This window comes from Bemisia tabaci, chromosome 9 (assembly GCF_918797505.1).
Source record: "Bemisia tabaci chromosome 9, PGI_BMITA_v3".
NCBI lineage: Eukaryota > Metazoa > Arthropoda > Insecta > Hemiptera > Aleyrodidae > Bemisia > Bemisia tabaci.
In genome coordinates, this window is record NC_092801.1 from 6,632,365 (window position 1) to 6,648,491 (window position 16,127).

A 16,127-nucleotide genomic window follows, 5' to 3' on the forward strand; every position below is an offset into this window, starting at 1 on the left:
GTTAACACACCGACTGTTATCTGGTCTAATCCAGTTCAGGTTTTATCTCGTCCCATCAAACGTGTTTTGGCGGATTGGCGTCGGCCATGATGATTATTGCCGCCGATGGAACGACTCCTCTTACAAAATGTTCACCTGTGCCGTAGTATCGTTTTTGAAGCGGGAAGCTCAAAAAACCGCAAATTTCTTACGCAGACTGTGAAGTTATGAGTGCATTTCAGACTTTGCCGATGCGCTCATCGTGATTTTTGAGGCATTATCTATAAGAAACAACTCTTATTTTTGCTCTAGCAAAAGTTTGCAACAGGCCCATTGGGGCGGCGTTTCAAAGCCGAGTGTGCTCCTTTGACGTGCCGCATCTGAGCAATGAGTGCGAGAAAGAGAAAGGACAAAACAGCGTATGGACCAATCCAAGTTGAGCCTTAGTCCCCGTTTACGGCCGTTCTTTCCAGGGCTCATGGTCGGAAAGCACTCCGGTGTTTTTTCGGGGCAACCGGGTTCGGGATCGGCACTACCACCGCGGACCAAATTACGAGGCCCAGCCTGTATTTTTGCGAGTGTGTGTGTGTCCCATTGACGAGCCGCGGGTTGCCGCATCTGATCAATGAGTGGGAGAGAGATGGACGACGATTGGGGCGGCGTTTCAAAGCCGAGTGTGCTCCTTTGACGTGCCGCATCTGAGCAATGAGTGCGAGAAAGAGAAAGAACAAAACAGCGTATGGATCAATCCAAGTTGAGCCTTAGTCCCCGTTTACGGCCGTTCTTTCCAGGGCTCATGGTCGGAAAGCACTCCGGTGTTTTTTCGGGGCAACCGGATTCGGGATCGGCACTACCACCGCGGACCAAATTACGAGGCCCAGCCTGTATTTTTGCGAGTGTGTTTGTGTCCCTTTGACGAGCCGCGGGTTGCCGCATCTGATCAATGAGTGGGAGAGAGAAGAAATTAAGAAGCAGGAGTAATTTAACTGAATAAAAAAGGGTACTCAAATCGAAAATATAATGCAGAACAATTAGGAAAATCTCGTCATGTAAATACAGAAGATTCGAAAACGCCTTCAATTGAGGCATGATACCTCACGCGTCCCAGAGAGTTCAAATAGTTGTATCCCTGCGCCTTAGGAAGGCGATGTAAGCCTAATATTGAAGTAGCGTCTCCAGGTGGTTTCTTGGTTTTTTTGTGCCGCTACTGCAGTTTCGACCTTTGAGGCCGTAGTTTACGAGCGCTAAAGCCAGGATTGTATTTCGCAAATGGAGGATTTTAGCAGAATAATTAAACATTCAGAAGCAGGAGTAATTTAACTGAATAATAAAGGGTACTCAAATCAAAAATACAATGCAGAACAATTCGGAAAATCTCGTCATGTAAATACAGAAGATTCGAAAACGCCTTCAATTGAGGTTTGATACCTCCCGCGTTCCGGAGAGTTGAAATAGTTGTATCCCTGCGCCTTACTAAGAAGATGGAAGATTCATATTGAAGCAGCTTTCCTGCAATCCATTTCGGGTTATACCTTTGCCGATACTGCAGTTTTGACCGCATAGTGTAAGGGCGCTCAAGCTAAGCTAGTATTTAGCAAACGAATAATTTGTATGGAAGAATTAAAAACAAGGAAGCGGTAGGACTTTCACCAAATAGAAGTTTTTCAAATCAACGATAAAATTGAAAGAACTGCGATACAAAATGTGTATGTAAAGCTTAAAATTGAGCCAAAGCACGTCCGAGCAAATTTTGATCCCATATTTAACTGGAAAAAAAGCAGGCACAACAAATCAAATCAAGGGGATGCGCGCGTAACCGTGGCAGTAACTTGGAAGATCAGTCATTCCCTTTCTTCCACGCTCCGAATGTTATGGGACCAGAAAATCTCGTTATGTGAAAACAGGAGATTCGAAAACGCCTTCAATTGAGGCGTGATACCTCTCGCGTTCCGGAGAGTTCAAATAGTTGTATCCCTGCGCCTTAGGAACACGATGGAAGCTAAAGAGTAAAGTAGCGTCTCCGCGTGGTTTCTCGGTTTTCCTGTGCCGCTACTGCAGTTTCGACCGTTAAGGCTGTAGTTTAAGAGCGCTAAAGCCAGGATTGTATTTTGCCAATGGCGGATTTTAGCAGAATAATTAAACATTTAGAAGCAGGCGTAATTTAACTGAATAATAAAGGGTACTCAAATCAAGAATATAATGCGGAACAATTTGGAAAATCTCGTCATGTAAATACAGTAGATTCGATAACGCCTTCAATTGAGGTGTGATACCTCCCGCGTTCCGGAGAGTTCAAATAGTTGTATCCCTGCGCCTTACTAAGAAGAGTGAAGATTCATATTGAAGCATAGCTTTCCCGCTAGCCATTTCGGGTTATACCTTTGCCGATACTGCAGGTTTGACCGTATAGTGTAAGGGCGCTCAAGCTAAGCTAGTATTTAGCAAATGGATAATTTGTATGGAAGAATTAAAAACAAGGAAGCGGTGGGAATTTCACCGAATAGAAGTTTTTCAAATCAACAATAAAATTGAAAGATCTGCGATACAAAATGTGTATGTAAAGCTTGTTTGACCGGCCGCTGCTGACCGCAGTGTTTTAGACGCAATGCGTGAAGTATTCATGCAGTCTTGTAGGCACTATGAGTTTTACGGCGCCAACCGCTACTGACCGCACTACGTTTGACGCAATGCATGAAGTATTCATAGAGTCTTGTAGGCGGTAATATGTGTTACATGCCGATTGCCGCGCCAAGGGCCTCTCCTTTTCATCTCAAGCCCTCGTCATCATTGCTCTCTGCGCCGCAGCGCTCCAGGCCAAATTGCGTGTTTGGTTTCTCTCTCAACTAGACTAATGAAAGGCGCTGCCGCAGTCTCTTGTATCACTGATAGACGAACAGATTAGAAATTACCATACTTTAACTCTCAGGAAATGATAGATTTTTTTTCGGCTTTTCTCGTTTGTAATTTTTTTTCTAAATCAGATTTTTTTCTTGATATATGTACCTTCCTTTGAAAAAATTACAACATTTGCCGCCCCCTAAACTTGCCGCGATGGGCCGCGGCCCATGCGGCCACCCCCTAAATCCGGCCCCGAATACTTCCGGCCCAGCTTCTTACCCTTCGTAACGAACAGAGGCAAGAGACCCTCCACCATAGCCTCCTAGCGACAGGTGGAAGCTTTTACTTTCGAGGTTTCAAGTTTTCAACAATTCCTTATGGACGAATATCGAATTCGAATGCGACTATTCGAATATTCGAAACTTTTCGAATGCGATTATTGCGATTATTTGCGGATTCGAATCTTGCGATTGCGAATACTTCGGAAGCGAATATTCGAATATTGCTTCGATTTTTTATTTTTTATGAACCGTTAGAGATAAATGACAATTTTAACTAAGACGGTCAGTCATTCCCGTGAGGAGTTGTGGACGAGTTTTGAGTTTTGATAACGAGATTGACGAATCCTAACTTTCAGAATTGAAATTGGCGGGAATGGCCAGTCATTTATGCAGATGGCGCTGTTTCCAGAGGGGGGTGAGGGGTGCTACCCTCTCCTCTGATCTTTGATCCCCCCACTCCCCTCCTCACTACACGTGATTTCCGATTATGCTAGAGTCCCTTTATACTGCATTCTTGTTTATAAACTGATTGTGAGTGTTCGTGGTTAGAATTTCGTTCAAGTTTCAACTCTCTACCTCGAAGTTTCTGACCGATTGATGACAGCTCCAGCTCATGAGTGAAGTGAATCAGTGCTGTCCGGTTCAGTTGATAGATTTATTGCAGATCAAGATGTGTTAGTGTAATAATCTCCAAATTCTTACCGCAGCATGGCTCTCGAATTCTTTAAAATCTTTTGTTTGGCCAGCATTGTTGTAACTGTCTCCGCCGATCTTGTAAGTTTTCTGATTTCCTATTTGGAAAGCCAACTATTCTGTTTTAATGCTATCAATTACTTTCTGTAGTAAACTGTCAGTTTAATGACATTGTTTCAATGAGTTTACGAAATGTGGAAAATTGCTTCATTGTCCTGTATGTTTTATCGCATTAAAAGTGATTTGATGGATGCCATATTACATGTCAGAATGACATGCGATGTATCGCATCAGTTGGTTGCATTTTTTCAGCTACTCGTCATTTTTCTCCAAATTTGAGATCGCAATTCTGTTGTCAGGAGACTGAAGCACTCACTTACCAATCTTAACCAAGAAATTCAACGTACTAAAGGCGTGGTTTTTTTAGTGAGAAAATATCGCAATCGAGTGCAGTTTCGATATCAGTATCGAATGCGATGTTTTCTCTCTGAAAAAACCACGCCTTTATTACGTTGAATTTCTTTTTTAAAATTGGTAAGTGAATGCTTTAGTCTCCTGACAACAGGATTGCGATCTCAAAATTGGAGAAAAATGACGAGTAGCTGAAAAAATGGAACCAATTGATGCGATATATCGCATGCCTTTCTGACGCAAAATGTGGCGTCCATCGAATCACCTTAATTTTCAGTGTCTACATCTCCTTTTGTCAGTTTCATTGACATCAATGATCGAGATATAGCCACCTAAATTTGACCACATGATACCTACAATAGCAGCAGTGCCTCCACTAAAAATCTGTCATCTATGATTTTGTTCAGTATTCATGATCTACTCGAGCTTTCATGCGGTCCAGAAGTTTTCTAAACTGCAGTGACTTATATCTGCAACAGGTTGTGCAAAATACACAGACCGTATCGGTTTTAGAAGATGAATTGGAGAGTTGGTACTTACCATCATGTTTTTAATGCGACAAGCAACAATTTTTATATTTTCTCATATGGAAACTACCAAAGGTAATCTGAGTTAATATTGAAAGTTTCCTTTTCAAAGCCTGTGCAGTTCGAACTTTTAAATGTTAGTAGTAGCTGGCCTCCTGTGGTGTAGTGGTCGTAGTCCTGGCCCTATGACCAAGAGGTCTCGGGTTCTATTCCCGACCAGGTGACCTAAGTTTGATGGTCTCAAGGAACGGTCACCTGGGGCTGGGCAACAAGCGTAGGATTAGCCAATAGACTATTTGAAAATTGGTTGAAAAAAAGTTATCATAAAAAATGCCTTGATGTTTTCCAGGAGCATGTGGACCACCTTGAAAATGCAGCTCGCTTGGCATTTGAGAAACACTACCCTACCTTTGCTTTTAAAAAAATCATTCATGGCAAAGTAAATGTGAGTATAGTCCTATCAATCATTTTTTTTCACTTCGTTGGCGGATCCAGAAAGTTAGCAACATTGCTTTCTTTCGATTTACACCTCCAGAAATTAAGGGATGTTGGGAAGGGCCAAGTGCATGAGCTATAAATGTGAATACTTGTGAGTAGAGGTTGCTGAGTAATGACAGACATGCTGCAGGAAGGATATATTTTCGCTGAAGGCTGATGCTGCATTTGTGATACTGAAGGGGTTAATGTTTTCAGATCCTGTCCTTTTACTTGTTGGAGAAAATTTATCGCAAAAATCCAACACAATTGAGGCACTAGATGCGAAAAGAGCACTTCTGGATTGCGGTGTTGCAGGATCTCTGTTGCTAATTAATCCCTTGGAGATGACTTTAATGGGTGGTTTTTCCAGAATTCTTTCCATAGAAAATTTTAGAATCATAAGGAATATTCAGTAAAATTTTTAGTAAAATGGAGGCATTCACTTTCCTTAAAATTAATGAAATATTAAAAGAGACTCTGAAACACTGCAACCTAGAAGTCCCCTTTTTGCATCCAGTGCCTCACTTTCAATAGTATTTTGCAACTAGGAGGAAGAATGATGAATAATTAAGTTAAAAGAAATTGTTTTTCAAAGATTATAATTGCTGTTCGAACATCGGTGAGTAATATCATTAATTTCAAGTCCTAGGAAAATTTTGTATAAATACTGAGTCTCTTCTAGCAGCCAGGAATGTCTTAGTTTTCAAGCTTCATTTTCTTTCACAAACGATAAAAGCATAAACCCTATTTGTCAGACCATCAGCTAGTCCCAGGCACATTAAAGCATAAATATTGTAAAAACATCAAATGCATCAGTGTATTTTCTTCGAAAAATATGAAGGGTTATCCAATCAATAATACAAAAACAGCAATGAAATATTCAAACATCCGTAGCAAAAGAGAGCCAGCTTTGTTTCCATCTCTTAGACGATCGTGTCCAGGGAGTCTTTTCCCAAAGGATGGTATTACAAATTTTTGCTAGTCTCTTTTCATCCATTCAGTCAACGTTCTCCAACCACACCCTTCTCCTCACGATGGTCCACTTGGCAAGCTTGGTGTTTTTAAAATATTTATTAATTTCAATGTTCCAAAATTTTTACTTCAAAAACTCATGTTGACTTCACCATCTTTTGTTATTTTTCAGCGTGATAAAAACTTAGCCTACTTCACAGTTTTCTCATCAAAATCTGAAGCGTCAGACAGTTCTAGCTCTTTTTTGTGCTCTCTTGAACTGAAATTTGACCATCTCGACCATCCAGTAGCAGTACCACAAGTTGTATCAAGTAATTGCGATGTTTCTTCCTCTGGAAAAGCCCGTCAGTAAGTCGTAATTTTATTAAGTAGTTCTAAAATAAAAGTTCGACAACCATACACCAAACATAAAAGTACTCCAGTCACAGGATGACTCATCTTAGGAAGGGAGGGATGCAGTGCTTCCTGTTTGTTATTAGCGGAGTAGAGAAATTTTCGGAGTAATTTAACATATACAGAATAATGTGGTGGGGAACGCAAGTTTGCAAAATTTGCAACTGAAGAGTGAAAGTAAGCGATGGGAGAAATAATTCCTTAAAATCATAGAGGACCACAACATATCATTTCTGGAAATTTGTGTCAAGGGTCTATTCCATTCCTTACAAGGGGAGCTTCCCAAGTGTAACCGGAATTTCGAGTTGAAATTTCGCATGAAGATACTAGAGATGATTTTAGGGATGCCGTATTTTTTCGTTTTTTCGAATGGGGTCAGGAAAGCCCTCAAAAAAAGGGCTAAAGATGCGGAAAAAACGCGTGTGCTAGCGGCACAAGGTAAACATAGGTGATAGAGGCGCTGCATCCTTATCAGTACCGCATGGCCAAACGGTAGCGCGCTCGCCTCGCAGGCGGGAGGTCCTAGGATCGGATCCTGATTACAACTCGTAATTTTATTTTACTTTATGCTTGTTTATTTTTCACTTACTTTATTTTGCACCATTCGCTCCGCAAACCGACTTACGAGGTAGAACACGTAGTGACTGAAGATTTTTTACATATGCTGATAAAAACTCGAAGTTTTTCTTGGATTGAAACGTTATATATAATTGAATAAACAAAACACTCTAAAACTCACCAAATTTCGTTGCCAAGCTGAATTTCCGGAGTATCAGTCGAATCTGTATCTGTATCTGACTGATAGTCTGGAAATTCAGCTTGGCAACGAAATTTGGTGAGTTTTAGAGTGTTTTGTTTATTCAATTATATATAACGTTTCAATCCAAGAAAAACTTCGAGTTTTTATCAGCATATGTAAAAAATCTTCAGTCACTACGTGTTCTACCTCGTAAGTCGGTTTGCGGAGCGAATGGTGCAAAATAAAGTAAGTGAAAAATAAACAAGCATAAAGTAAAATAAAATCACGAGTTGTAATCAGGATCCGATCCTAGGACCTCCCGCCTGCGAGGCGAGCGCGCTACCGTTTGGCCATGCGGTACTGATAAGGATGTAGCGCCTCTATCACCTATGTTTACCCGTGCCGCTAGCGCACGCGTTTTTTCCGCATCTTTAACCCTTTTTTTGAGGGCTTTCCCGACCCCATTCGAAAAAACGAAAAAATACGGCATCCCTAAAATCATCTCAAGTATCTTCCTGCGAAATTTCAACTCGAAATTCCGGTTACACTTGGGAAGCTCCCCTTGTTAGTACGAAAAATAAATATCCCCAATGCACTATCAACTGCACTTTTTACAACCATGCATTTACCAATGAGCTCCAAAAATAGAAATTCAAAGCAGGTTTAGCTTGGAATCCAAAAATTGACTGTGGCAAAAATTGATAGGTTTGCTCCTCCTCTTGAAGATGTGTTTTCAACACTGTTTTATAAGAAGAAAATTTTTGCCAAAAAAACTTCAATTAAAACTAAAAAAAATTTAGTTTCGTGTTCATCTCAATCTGCTGGTCCAGGCTTAAAACTAAATAGGTACTACTGGTAAGCATTTGTATTTTTAAAGATGGGTACGTTTCTTTCATGCTCTCTTTTCTGCTGTATCTCCTCCTTTTTTCTCATTTTTTGGTCAAAGTGGGAGGTCCAGCCAACATAATTCTTTTTTTCCCAGATCCATTATTGATCTTTTTTGACTTGAAAACTGTAAACACTTCAAGCTGAAAAGAGGAAATAAAGTTTTACTATCAGTCAAACGCCATCAAAATGCCCAAAAAGTAATTTTCTTAAAATTAAAGAAGAACAATAGACATAAACAAATTTTCCCTAACTTCCTAAAGCTAATCTAGCAGCAATCTGTATTTCACGTATAAGTCACCGGCCAACTTACTGAATCGAGTCAAAGTATCATGTTGAACAATGGGAGCATTCGAAACATGAGCTGCGCATTCTTTCACTAACGAAGTGGAAGTGACTGTAAAGGTATGCAATGTGGCTAGATCTCCTTTTCTGTCATCGTCAAGTTTCAAGGAGTAGAAGTAGTGAATCCAGAGAAATCCTGTTGTGAGTTGTAAACTGCATCTCATAACATCAGAGAAGGCGTATCAAAATTTAAATTTTACATCTTAATCAGCAATAATTTGTTAGACTGTTAAGTTTTTTTCCTTTTAAACCAACCACATTTAAAGTACAAAGAGATCAATATATTTTTGAAGAGAAACTTATCTGCTCATGAAGTTTATGATGAAAGATGACTCCTAAAATTTCAAAACTTTAAAAAATTTGAGGGATTCAAGTTATCTCATTGGTTTACCACGTTTCAGCAAATGGATGGTGGAAGTCAAAAAGTGCATATCTTCGATTGTGTAGTTGAAAGTCTCTGCTCATTTTTTATTTTCATCTAAGGAAACCGACCATCATTTTTCCTTGAAATTTTCCCAGAATTTTCTTCACTCATTTGAAAATTTTTTTAGAAAATGTCAACATGATCTTTCAGATAGTTTTCTTTAAAAAAAAGTAAAACGCAATTCTAAATTTGAAATGTTTGCATTTTTCAACTCGAGCCATCAAAATGCAGTCGTTTAGAAGCAGTTTGTAGCTTTAAAGAAATGTATTTTTAGCAAGTATTTTGAATTTGATGTTCTCTAGAAGAATATTGAACAATTGATGTCTTGCTACATTTTCACACCACTTTAAAATCCCCAAAGCTATCATTTTTTGTCTTCTTACCAATGTTATTATGGACAGAGTTGTTCAGTGGTTGACCTTACAAATTGCATCTCAACAAAACTTTTTCCAATGCAAGCCAAAAAAATTCAAGCACATACTATGAAAGTCATTCTGGTCAATTTTTTGACCTCCCCTCCCCTCGCTCCTCTGTACGATACTCGTCAGTCAACTTCTCATCTCTATTTCTTAATTATATAAGTCCAACTTGCCCCCTGCCCCCCCCACTCGCAAATTTTTCTATAAAATAATGCAGAAAACCTGAAACTTGCCTATGTAAAACATTATTTTATTATTGGAAAATAGTATTTTCTTTTTTTAACTGAAAAGTTTACATAATACGTGGCCTGATCCCCTTTTTCTGCCTGTAAGATTTTGTAAACCAAGCCTAGACCCCTTCTGCTCTCTCTTAAGTGGTTTCTGCAATACCTGAATATTCCGAAACACACAATCTTAACATTATTTTTCTTACACTACTCCTGAAATGTGGCAGCTATGGACTTGTGCAAGTTTTTATCAGTTTTTAGTAGAAGGAATGGTGTCTCTGGAGTGACTTACCTGTGTGCCCCTCTACTTGGATCGATCAGTGCATAGTTGAGCCAGGAATGGCATGGCAAATTTTAATTGAAATTGAAAACGATGGCTTGATTGATTGAAGTAGAAAAAAAATGTGTTTCTTTGTTTAGGAAAAGGCAGAGTCATTTCGAAACTGAGCATATTCAAGATAAAAGCAAATTTCTGATAATCTGGTGTAGGTTTTGATATAAAGCTCAATTTGAAATAGATGCACGCAGAAAGCAAAGTGTTGCTCACATTAAGGTGCCTGAAACACAAAAAGCCATGACTAAAAGGCTAATGCCCAAAGAATGAAGAAACTTAGGTTTTACATGCGTTAGAGAGATTTTTGAAATTTGAAACAATTATCCCACACAAGACTGAAAATGCTATCAATATTGATCTAGATTGGTAGGAGCTAAAAGAGATATGATCGACAGACAGATCAGTGATAACACCTCTGATGCTCTGGACAAAGAACCTTGGTAGCAATGGCTTTTAAAAAAAAATTTATAAAACTTGTTTTATACAAAGTGACAATTTTGAAAAAACTGTCAACTTTAACATCATAGAAAACTCTTTTAAGGAACATTTCCAAGTAAAATTTATGAGATTTAATGTTTAAGTTGGATGAAGTTGAAAACCCCTCAAAAGATCTACTATAATATTTCGACTTTTGAGTTGTTCGAAGAAAAGATAGAAAAACTCTCACAGAAGTTGTAATTTTTTCAAAGACTCATTAGTAAATTGTACCAGATGTATAGTTTACTTAAAATAATCACCAAAAAGGGTTTTCTGAAAAACATTATTCAAAAACTTTTCTCAAGTTTGTGGTCAATGCTTAAAGGTCAATGGACGTGGAGAAGTCCATTGCCAACTTGAAATCAACACTTGTGAAAATGCACAGGTCATAACACTGGAAAGCAAAGAACAATTAAAAGGTAAAAAAGTATCATATGGAAAGTTATTTGTAATTATCTAAGCATCACACCATGCCAGATTGAAAAATAACAATTTTCACTTTCTGATACTTTAAATCCCTTAGTATGGAACAATATGATCCTTTGAAGAAAAGCGAGGTCGCTTTTCCATAGTAAAGTTCTGAGTTCAATTTATTTTCAAGTGTTTGAACTTAAGGTTCCAACTAATTTTTAATGTTTTTCAGAGCTGGAACTGTGCGAGATATTCACTCAGTTTACAATGTCACAGAAGAAGAGATGGGTTTGGTCAATGAGTTGGCCGATTTTGCTGCTAAAAAATTGGATGAAATTGATGCCGACAATAAAAAGAATATCATTGACAAAGTGCTGAATCCAACAAAACAAGTAAGTTTCTGTTTTTCAATTTTCTCCCCTGAGTTTGAGCTTCGGACCCTTTTTCAAATGTTTGATGCATTAGTATTTTGTGGTCAAAGTTTTATAAGTAATTTGTTATTTCTCAGACGAAAAAAACATAACTAAATTTCAGTGTTACAATATTTCAATTTGAAAATTTTACTTTTGTTAGGATACTGTCAGGGGTTATAACTGAAATTTTTACTGAATTTTCTTCAAAATTTACGTCAATACCGAACCAAAGCCGAAATTGCTTCCCCAAAATTTCACGTCGGTACCCCAAAAGCTTCTTATTCTGTAGATAGTTACAATTCGTTTAGATTCATTTCCTTAATCTTGGTTTTTTATTTAGTTTGCAGGGGGCATTCTGTACGAGTTCACTTTAAAACTGATCGAAAGCAACTGCCCAGAACAAGAAGAGGACTATGGAGCTTGTAAACGAAGCTCTTTTGACTCAGTGAAACTATGCAACATTAAAGTTCTCCGCACTTGGGCTTTGAAAAAAGTCCCCCACGCAACTCTAGTCGAGTCTCACTGTCAGCCAGAATATGAGACTCTTTATGGCAATGAACGGAAGCCAAAACTCTTGGACCACCCTGAGGAAGAGAACTCCTCTGCACGACACTCAAAGAAACCATTGCTTGGAGCTCCATTGGATGTTGATGTAAATGATGAAAAAGTTGTACGCTATGCGGAAGAAGCATTGGCTGCTCTAGGAGTCCGTCACGATCCGTACAAATTTGGACTTATTCGCTTATTGAACGCCAAAGTTCATCCCTCTCTTGAGGGGATGGTGCATGGACTGTACTACTTCCTGAAATTAGAGGTCGGTGTGTCGAAGTGTCTGAAGGATAGCCCTAAAGTTAAGTGTTACGAGCAAACTGTAAAGACCAACATTTGCAACATTCAAATTTGGCTACAGGAGGGATCAAACTCTGTCAATTTACGAGATGCATCATGTCAGGAAGATTTATTAAAATCGAGAAAGCGGGTAAGCTGTTATTTCATATGAACCCGCTTTAAAATGTATAAAATTTATCAGGAGATCTTGTCGCTTGTTAAAAGCACTAGAGAAGAAGAAAAATTTAAACCTGAAGAATTGTATTACAATTTTCCAGGTTTAAATTTTTTTTCTTCTTAGTAGGTAACGGAAAAGTAAGTAAATTATTCCTTTATTTTTTATCATTTTTTCCCCATTCCCTTTCTTTTCTTCAATTTTCAGTAGACAGCAAAAATCTCCCATACCTCTTACGCAAAATTTTTATTTTTTGGGAGGATTTTGCAACTTTACTTTTTCACATAAGAGCTATCTCAAGAAATACACACATTTTAAGAATTCAAATATCAGTGGCTCAGCGATAAATCAGTGTTTGCTCTGATGTCAAAATAAATGAAGTTATCTCTTCTTTTCATCATTGATTTTTCATCATTCATCATATGTATTGAATGAAAGGAGCGTATTGTAGATGACGAAGTTTAATGGCATTTTTGTTACATTGAGGAATATTGTTGTGTGTAAAATTGCAACGAAGCTTATGACATTAAGGTGAATCCAGGCTTGGAACTTGGCGATTTGGCCACCACGTCGCGCTGCTCAGAATAGCCGTTTATATTTGTCAAAATAATAAAAACCGTAATACTCATTCAAGATTGGGGATCCAGGGTATATAGCAACATACTCGAGGAACACTCAGTAAAAAAATCTTCTCAAAATTCCCAAAAATAAAGTCGTAACTACGGCGGAAAGTAATTCCCACTGCGGCAATGGGAGAGAGAGAGACAATACATAAGGGATTCGGTTGCATGCTCGGCCGCCGCTGCTGAGCTGAAAGTTTCAGCCGTAAGTTCAGCGCTTGTAATCCTCATTGCAAATATTTTTGGCTCAAAAAATCAAGCAAAAAATAATATATATATATACTATGGATCTGCTTTTTGCAATTTGAGGAATATTATTTCAGTAATCGTTGAAGGAAAGTGAAATTCTCAGTGGTGACCGGTGGCGCTATCTCTAATCTTGAATTATCCCTAATCGAACCCTGGATTCACCTTAATGGCACTAAACTGTAAGGCAAGCCTCGCATCAAAACCTTACCCATGAAAGCCCCATGGCAGTTCAGATATTTTTCAAATTGTATTAAGACAACTAATTTTAATTTACAGCGTTCAGAAAACTCAATGGTAGGAGGATGGAGTGCACAATCAGTGGATGATTCTGATGTCAAAAAGTATGCCAAGCTCTCCCTTCCAACTCTTGAAGCATTGCCAGGATCAAAAGGCAAACTAAAATTGGTTGAAGTCATCTCAGTTCATACCCAGGTAACACTTTTTTGGCTATGTTGCGACGTTCTCTTAATTCCACAAGAAGCCGTGTACAAAATTTTCTCAAGCACTACGCTGCCAATGTGCCAGGAAAGGTTTGAAAACTTGAAAATTTTTGAATGGTCTAAGAAACCGCTAAAATTGGTGACATAATCTTAGATGACCCAGAGAAAGTTTTACCTGAACTCTTGTCAGATAAGGCTGCAGTTGTTTACTTTCTGTCTGCAGGTGACTGCACTGCTGCCGTCCAATATTGCTGTGCTAAGGGAGCACAGGGAGCATGCATTGCTGTATGAATCTTCAGACATTGCCAAATTTCTCCTATTAAAAAAGGAATTTTCAGGGAAATCTGAGGGTATTTTCCTCAAATTTTTCATAGAATTTTATTTCCTATCAGACTTAAGTTATCGGAAAAGTTTGAGAGAAAATACCAATAAAATCTCCTCAAAAATAAACGTCCTATCAGAGGAAATTTATCAACTCTCGAATGCTCTGACAAGGTTTTTTTCAGCATCGCAGAATTGCAATCAAAGATTGATGGAGTATGACAATGACGCTGTGCTGCTATTGTGCGCAGGCACCGAAAACCATTACCTTCCTCTAAGAAGATATCGCCAAATCTGTCTATTGCTATGGCAGTCAGAAGTAATCAACTGCCACTTTATCTGACGCAAGTTCCAACCTGTTTTTATTTTGTAATTTATTGATGCCTTAGGAATTACATCTAGTGATAAGGTGAAACTCATGTTGATCATACAAATGTCGATGCGACTGAGAAAACTCGTGTCTCAATCGGGATGATTCCAAATATCTGCCTCAGCACTAATTTTTCCGAGAGAATCCTCTCAGATTTTTTTCCACAAAACCCATAGAAAATATTCTTGAAAGGAAGGAAAAGAAATCACATGAAATTTAGTACAATAATGTCTATCAGTCATCCCAAAAAAAAAATAAAACATGATTTTAATGGGTGATCTCCTAATCTGCGGTGCCGCAAACAGGTATATGGCATTTTGTAGTTTCACCATTGTCATTTGGACGTATTACTGCCAAACGGAACTATGTGCATCATAACTTTAGCCCTGTTATGCATATATATTCTTATGGGTCCCAGGGCTCATGCCTTAATGCACATAGTTCCGTTTGGTGGAAATACGCCCATTTTTGAATATCATGACTAGCACGCTCTCTGACTTCTCGAGTTTTCTTTTTTGATCTAAGTCATTTCTAAAGATCTTCTGAGCCAATTTCCACGATTTTTCAGCTATCATTAGGTCTATAATTTCTTGATGAGCATACAATCTTCAGATTTAGAAATATCATGCAGGCTTTCATCACCTCGAACCAACGAGGGAAGGAGGACTCTTGCTTTGTTCATATCAATAATTTCTTTATTCTTCTCAATCAATAGTCAATCAATAGTTAAATCAATAGTCTCTATTGATTATTTATTCGTTTGTTATTTATGGATTATTTTGTTTTTATTGATTATTTTATCGTATTTATTGATGCTTAGGTTGTTTCTGGTGTACTCTACTCTTTGGAGCTGAAAGTTGCCAACTCAAAAGCGGACGCAAAAATTTGCAAAGTTAAAGTCTGGGTGCAACCGTGGCTGAACAAAGAGGAAGTAACAGATGCATCCTGCGAAAGTGAGGCTTCAACTAAAAAGAAGGTTTGTACCACCATAACTAAAAAAGGTTTCCAATGTTTTGTTTTGCCGGTTGGTATTTAGAAAATTACTTCCGATACAGGGACCATTGTCTTTAATTTTCTTGAGGGTGGGTAATTATCTGAGCACAGATAGTTGTATCTATCGATCACTATATATTTGCCCAGCACATAAAATACACGGCTGAATACTGTCGTGCTAAGGAAGAATGCCATGTAAGCCATCAGATGTTGCCAAATTTTCTTCTGTAAATTATGAATTTTCAGGGAAACTATTTTTTAGAACATGGTTAGAATTTACCAGAAAAATTTCAACAGCTCACAAGGTCTGTCGGTGCCCAATAACGTATTTATAAATTGAGGCATTGTGTGCCAAAAGGGCACCTCTCCATTGCAGTTTTTCAAGATCTCTATCAGCAATTTATTTTTTCGTAAGAAAGTCACTTAGTCATTTTACTTCAAATTTTTGTAAACAGTATCATTAAATTATAGAGAATATTCAGTAAAATTGTCTTCCGTCGACAAGCATTTATTTCCCTTGACAGGGATGGAATGCCAAAAGAAATTCTGAATCACTGATTCTGAGAAGTGCCCTTCCTGCACCATAATCCTTCAATGCTGCTTGTTGTTGTTGGAAAACCTTTTCTCTGGAACCGCAAGGTCCAATCTTAATCGTCAAAAATATTTTTTGGAACACACCTTAACCAAGCAGTTTTCTGTAGCCTTTGTGCTGCAAATGTGCACGTTAACTAACTGCTGAAAATTAAAATAGTCGGAAATACCTCTCATTTTCACTTTAATAGACTGCGTCAGATGCATACTTAAAAGTCAGGGAATGGAAATGAATAATTTGGCTAACAACCCTGGGCTCAGAAAAACTTTCTTCCTTATGAAAATATTATACTTA

The 16,127-nt window shown here is 38.2% G+C and overlaps 1 protein-coding gene and 1 long non-coding RNA gene across 3 annotated transcripts in view; one reads left to right on the forward strand and one right to left on the reverse strand.

The window, feature by feature from the left end:
- The first annotated feature begins 3,603 nt into the window (after positions 1-3,603).
- Positions 3,604-16,127, forward strand: part of LOC109033080 (uncharacterized) — a 56,693-nt gene continuing 44,169 nt past the window's right edge. Inside the window, exons 1-7 of one of the 2 annotated variants that reach the window (XM_072304335.1) lie at positions 3,604-3,872; positions 5,079-5,174; positions 6,351-6,526; positions 11,065-11,224; positions 11,586-12,224; positions 13,394-13,549; positions 15,069-15,224. In XM_072304335.1, coding sequence (XP_072160436.1) covers positions 3,807-3,872; positions 5,079-5,174; positions 6,351-6,526; positions 11,065-11,224; positions 11,586-12,224; positions 13,394-13,549; positions 15,069-15,224 — 1,449 coding nt within the window. In that variant the 5' untranslated portion in view covers positions 3,604-3,806. The remainder of the gene's footprint in view (positions 3,873-5,078; positions 5,175-6,350; positions 6,527-11,064; positions 11,225-11,585; positions 12,225-13,393; positions 13,550-15,068; positions 15,225-16,127) is intronic. The other variant, XM_072304336.1, reaches the window with a different exon arrangement.
- LOC109033112 (uncharacterized) lies at positions 5,727-10,423 on the reverse strand. Its single transcript, XR_011900531.1, has 3 exons — positions 9,903-10,423; positions 8,509-8,693; positions 5,727-6,552 (listed from the first exon to the last, which is right to left on the reverse strand). It is a non-coding gene; the product is annotated as an uncharacterized lncRNA (long non-coding RNA).